Raw genomic sequence first — 4,896 nt, forward strand, 5'->3', positions numbered from 1 at the left:
CGTGGTGGCCCTCCCATGATGGGGGGAGGCTTCCCGGATGTGGGGGAACGCGCGCCAGGCGGAAGCTTTGGACGAGGCGATGCCTCTGACATACGGGAATGGCTGTTCCGCGGCAAGGAAGACCCCCTCAGAGAGCCCGAACTCTTGCGAGCAGAGGGAACACGCATTCGTGGAGTGCTGCTCTCTGACACGCGACCGCTGCCATGGCCTTGAAGCTTCGGCGGTGCCTCGGGCTGAGCAACCAGACGAATGCACGTGGAATCTAGCACTAGCCCACACTTCAACAGTCCGTCTTCAATAGCCACCACCGTGACGTGCAGCTGGCCGTAATCATGGTTCTTGAATTCAAATTCTTCCCCGACACTGATGGCACGGCATCGTTGAAGAAAAAAGGGGGCAATAAAGTGGCGCAGGCAACTTTCAAAGGAAAACTCCTCACCAACGAAGTCCGAGGTCAGTGAAAAGACAACCTTTGACGCCGCCAGCACTGATGCTTCACTGTGAAAATCAACTTGAACCATGGAGCCCTCCTCCACGCCAAGTAGACGCATCGTTTTCACAGAAACCACCACGGCTTCCCTAAAATACTGCATGAGCTGCGCATCGGTGTTATTATCTCCGTGGGGAAACACCCTGGGCCAGCACTTGGTGCTCACCCTGCAGGTGATAACCGGCGTCATGGGGGCGAGGACACCGAGAGGCAAGGAAGGAGCCACAACCGGTGATGAGGCAACCCCCATCGGTGAAGTAGCAGTGGAGTGGAACGATAGCTCCCCGTAATTCCCACTGCCTCCTCGAGTGGTAACGGGTGGCAACACACCAGAGCCTCTGGAGGACGCTGCGCCCTTGCCTCCGGTAGCCTGAACACGTCGGATAGTTACAAATCCTGACGACGAGATTAACACAGGCGTCATCATCCAGCTATCCAAGAGAGCGACATCATTGGCGTATACCGTGGTGGGCGTGCCTCCATCGATGTGGAGCGAGACATCTTCATCAACATTCGATAATAAAATTTCGCAATGCTCTGTCGTTGGGCCGTACACATAGCAGTCTTCACTAAAGACCTTTTTCGCATAGCCGGTATAACCGTGGGGAGAGAAGATAGGAACCTCCATTTTATTCCTCAATCATAAACACACACAAAGGAACCTCTTCACTTCCGTTACAATGAATAAGATCGATATTTCCTTCCTCAAGCGCGCGCACACACACACACACAAATAAACAAACAAACAATTGTATTAGTGAAAGCAATGTAAATGTATGTATATATATATACGTGGAATATTTGTAGATGACGATGGTGCTTCCTATGTACCCTTTTAAGGATGGCTTGTTGAAAGGCAAGAGGAAACAATGATAAACAAAGAAAAAAAGGCAGCGGCATCAATGAACATCCTTGGTAAAGATGAAACACAAATAAGTAGGCCACAGAAAAGAGCAAACAACAAAAACAAGAGAATTTACAAGCGTCGATGATGCTAATTTTCAGTTATTCGTTCATCCATCTCTGAAACAAGAGGCGCGCACACACAGAGAGAGAGAGGGCAAGAGGGTGGGAGAGACAAAATCTGGTTATGCCGTCATCTATCTATCCCCTGCATTCCTTCTACAACTTCCCCACAGCTCAGAGGTGGTGCTTCGTGTCCCCTCTTTCAGAAGAATGACACATCGTCCCTTGCCCCTCAAAAACACCCTCAGATAAACATTGCACTTACCCACCCACTACGCATGTATGAATACAACACCTACGCCTTTTTCTTCTTTTCCTTCTTTTTCTTCCGTTGATCCCCTCCTTCCGCGCTATCCGCTTGTGCGTTGGCCGGGGCGGAGCTCATCATCAGCTGCGACATCTCCGCTGCGGCCTGTTCGTACCGTTTCGCTATGTAAGCATCTGGTTCAAAACGCTGCAACCATGTCTCGAGGACCTTTGCAATTTCCTTCGCACTCTCATCTCGGAATATTTCATCGTGACGCTGGCATCCTTTCAAAACGACAGGACGACGCAGACCAAAAAACTCCTTGTGCACCGTCACGTCCGCCAGCGCGTTAGCAGAAGGAACCACCAATTGCATTGGGTGACGCACGTCAGCAAGATGCTTTACCGGCACATAACGCTCCTCGCAGCGAACAAGTCCGTCGGATTGGAAGATTTCCGCGGGGTTAAAAAGGTAATCATGGTACAGGCTCTTATCTGCCTCAGCAGGACAAGGCAACGGCTCCTCCAGTGACGAAATTAAGTTGTGTTTCGCAAAAGATAAGTTTGCCTCCGGTACATTGACGTCTCTCTCCGCTTTGGCAATTTCCTCACGTTGCTCCATGTTCTGTAACAACTCACGAGTGACTAACGGCGTATCAAGAGAGATAAACGTTCCAATACGATGCGGAAACCCTTCTGATGCCGCCATGTAAGCAGCGACGAGGCATCCGTAGGAATACGTCAGAAAATGTGTCCAGTGCACATCAAGCGCATCCATTACAGCACATACCTGCTGACATGTCTGTTCTATTAAACCATTGGTCGTATACGGGAAATCCACATGAAGTGGAATATACACAGCACCGTACTCCCACGAAAGCTGAGAAAGTACAGCCTCATATTTTTTCGCTGCCAAGGCCGCCTCCGCAGTATTTTTCGTGGTATGATCAAGGATGATGAGGGGACGCGGACCCAGGTGAGTTCCGTGATACAACAGTGAAGGCGGCAGCATTTGTTCGCGCGACGCCCCCAAACAATTTCTCTGCCATGGTTGAATACGTAACGATGTAAACTCGCGTCGCGGCTTATCTGGTGTCGTAGCTGCAGCCACTTTTCCGGCTTCCTTCACCAATGGTGGTGCAGAAGCCGTTGCCGTACTAAGCGTTAGTCGCACGGTCCGCATTCGTTACTCAGCCGTAACTTCTTTCAGAGAAATCCTTTTTAAGTTTGAAAAGAAATAAAAAAGAAAATTACGCAAAATTAATATGGCCGCTGCTCTCTCGGTTTCCCTCTCTCTTTGACTGTACTCCTTTGGTGGGTGCACCCCACCCCCTCTCACAGAACGGAAAAGAAAAAAAAAGTTTGGAAACCACACGGCAGAAGAAAAAGAAAGGAAAAACGAAAAGAAAATGGCCACATTACAAATATGAACTGTTGCATAATAATAATAATAATAATAATAATAATAATAATAATAATAATAATAATAAATCCGGCAAAACCACAAGAAAAAAAGGTTTGTTCACACACAAATTCCATCCTACTCGTCTCTCATCAATCGTTCCTTTTTACTCCCCGTCACCGCCGCCGATGCACAACCCACTGCTACGCCTTCAGACGCCGCCAGTGAGTAGATTTTTACGGCACCGCATAGACACACACACATGCGTATTCTAAAACCAGAGTACGATGCATGCATAAACACATACATACATATACAGTTGGACTGCATTTGTATATATAATCATTCCAAAAAAAAAAAAATTGAACAAAAACCATAAGAAAGGGGTAAAACATCTTCAGCAAAGGCTAATTTTTTTTTTTTTTTTTTTTTTATCGTCTTATTGTTTTTGTTGTTCTTGCACGACGCCCGCTTCTGCAACTCAAAGTGCAACAAAAGTAGGCCAAGTATGAATAAAAAGGGAGAAGAGGAAAAAAGAAAAAAAAAAGGAAAAGGGCGGAGTAAGGTTCCACAAGAAAAATACACGCACGCAACTGAGACCTCGCCCAAAAAAGTGAAAAAAAAAAACAAAGAACAAAGCGGAAGGATTGACGGAACGGAAAAGTGCAAGAACTCGTCTGCATTCAGCGGCCAAACAAAAAAAAAAAAAAAGGAAAATCAGGGAGTATAATAAAAAAAAAAAAAAAGTCATTCAATAGGAGACTGGAGAGTAGGTTATAGAAGGAATTTGCATTTACACCCATATGTATAATATATATATGTATATAGCACTCCGCAAAAGCAAATTTACAAGCATAAAACAACAACAATAACAAAAGCAAAACCAAAACAGTAACTTTTCCCCCTTTTTTCTTTTCTTGTCTTTTATCTTTTTTCTCGTTGACTTCTTGTTTTTGTGTGTGTCTTTGTGTGTTTGTGTTCGCTCTTCTCTCTATTTACCCCGCATGTACATGTATATGTATATTTATGCTACAATAACGATCTCCACACAGACACAGGCAGAAACACTATGCCCACGCATCTTTGGTTTCTCGCCCAGTCGCGCTCCACAGAATATCACCAATGGGAATCCTTTGAAACAAAATACTAATAATAATAAACAAAAAATGTGAATTGTCACTGACAAATAAACATGTACTCGTCCATTGGAAAACATACATGTATATATAAGTTTGCTTTCCTTTTTCTTTCCCTTCCCCCCCCCCTTTTTTTTTTTTTTTTTTCGTTCTTCCTTTGTTCCAACGTTTTTGCTTTACTTCCTTCACTGTGGTGTCATTCGTTTCTCATCGCATTAGACAAACGGCCGTATTCGGCACGTGCAAAACGATCCCAAGCGGACTGTTCCAATCCACCCTCCAGACGATTCTGGTGCGTGACGAAAGGATCCTTCTGTTCAAACTGTAAAAAGCGTACCACATTTGTAACCATGTTAAACGTCACAGCCGCCGCCTCAGGTTTAGCCAAAAATTCTTCAAGTCTAAGACTGCATGACGTTTCTAGGCCAAACATATCAAATATCTGACAGAGAATATCCTCGAATGGCACAGCCCCATCCGGGGCGTAGGATGTCACCGTTTTTTTCATCTCATCGTAAAAACTCCGCAGCTCATACGCAGAAAGTAATCCATCTCCGTCAAGATCAAGAATACGAAACCAGTACCGTATCGCTGTGGGTGTTGACTTATCCTCCTCAGAGAGGCAAAACCAAACAAAGTCTTCGTAATTAATTCGA

General features: G+C 45.5%; 3 protein-coding genes across 3 annotated transcripts, besides 6 other annotated features; all 3 read right to left on the reverse strand.

Moving 5' to 3' along the window:
* On the reverse strand, window positions 1-1,118 carry Tc00.1047053503967.19 (uncharacterized protein; the record flags this gene model as incomplete). Its single annotated transcript, XM_798827.1, has 1 exon — window positions 1-1,118. A coding segment is annotated over one exon (1,118 nt), but the record flags the coding sequence as incomplete, so codon positions are not given.
* Window positions 1-4,896: a sequence feature (heterozygous, Esmeraldo-like haplotype).
* Tc00.1047053503967.10 (hypothetical protein, conserved) lies at window positions 1,752-2,885 on the reverse strand (the record flags this gene model as incomplete). Its single annotated transcript, XM_798825.1, has 1 exon — window positions 1,752-2,885. The coding sequence occupies one exon, from the start codon at window positions 2,883-2,885 to the stop codon at window positions 1,752-1,754; it is 1,134 nt and encodes a 377-aa protein (XP_803918.1).
* Window positions 3,141-3,192: a microsatellite.
* Window positions 3,516-3,537: a microsatellite.
* Window positions 3,797-3,850: a sequence feature (T-rich).
* Window positions 4,010-4,101: a sequence feature (A-rich).
* Window positions 4,337-4,427: a sequence feature (GA-rich).
* Tc00.1047053503967.4 (hypothetical protein, conserved) lies at window positions 4,437-4,896 on the reverse strand (the record flags this gene model as incomplete). The annotated part of the gene is made up of 1 exon (XM_798826.1): window positions 4,437-4,896. A coding segment is annotated over one exon (460 nt), but the record flags the coding sequence as incomplete, so codon positions are not given.

This window comes from Trypanosoma cruzi, genomic scaffold, assembly GCF_000209065.1.
Source record: "Trypanosoma cruzi strain CL Brener 1047053516589 genomic scaffold, whole genome shotgun sequence".
Lineage (NCBI taxonomy): Eukaryota > Euglenozoa > Kinetoplastea > Trypanosomatida > Trypanosomatidae > Trypanosoma > Trypanosoma cruzi.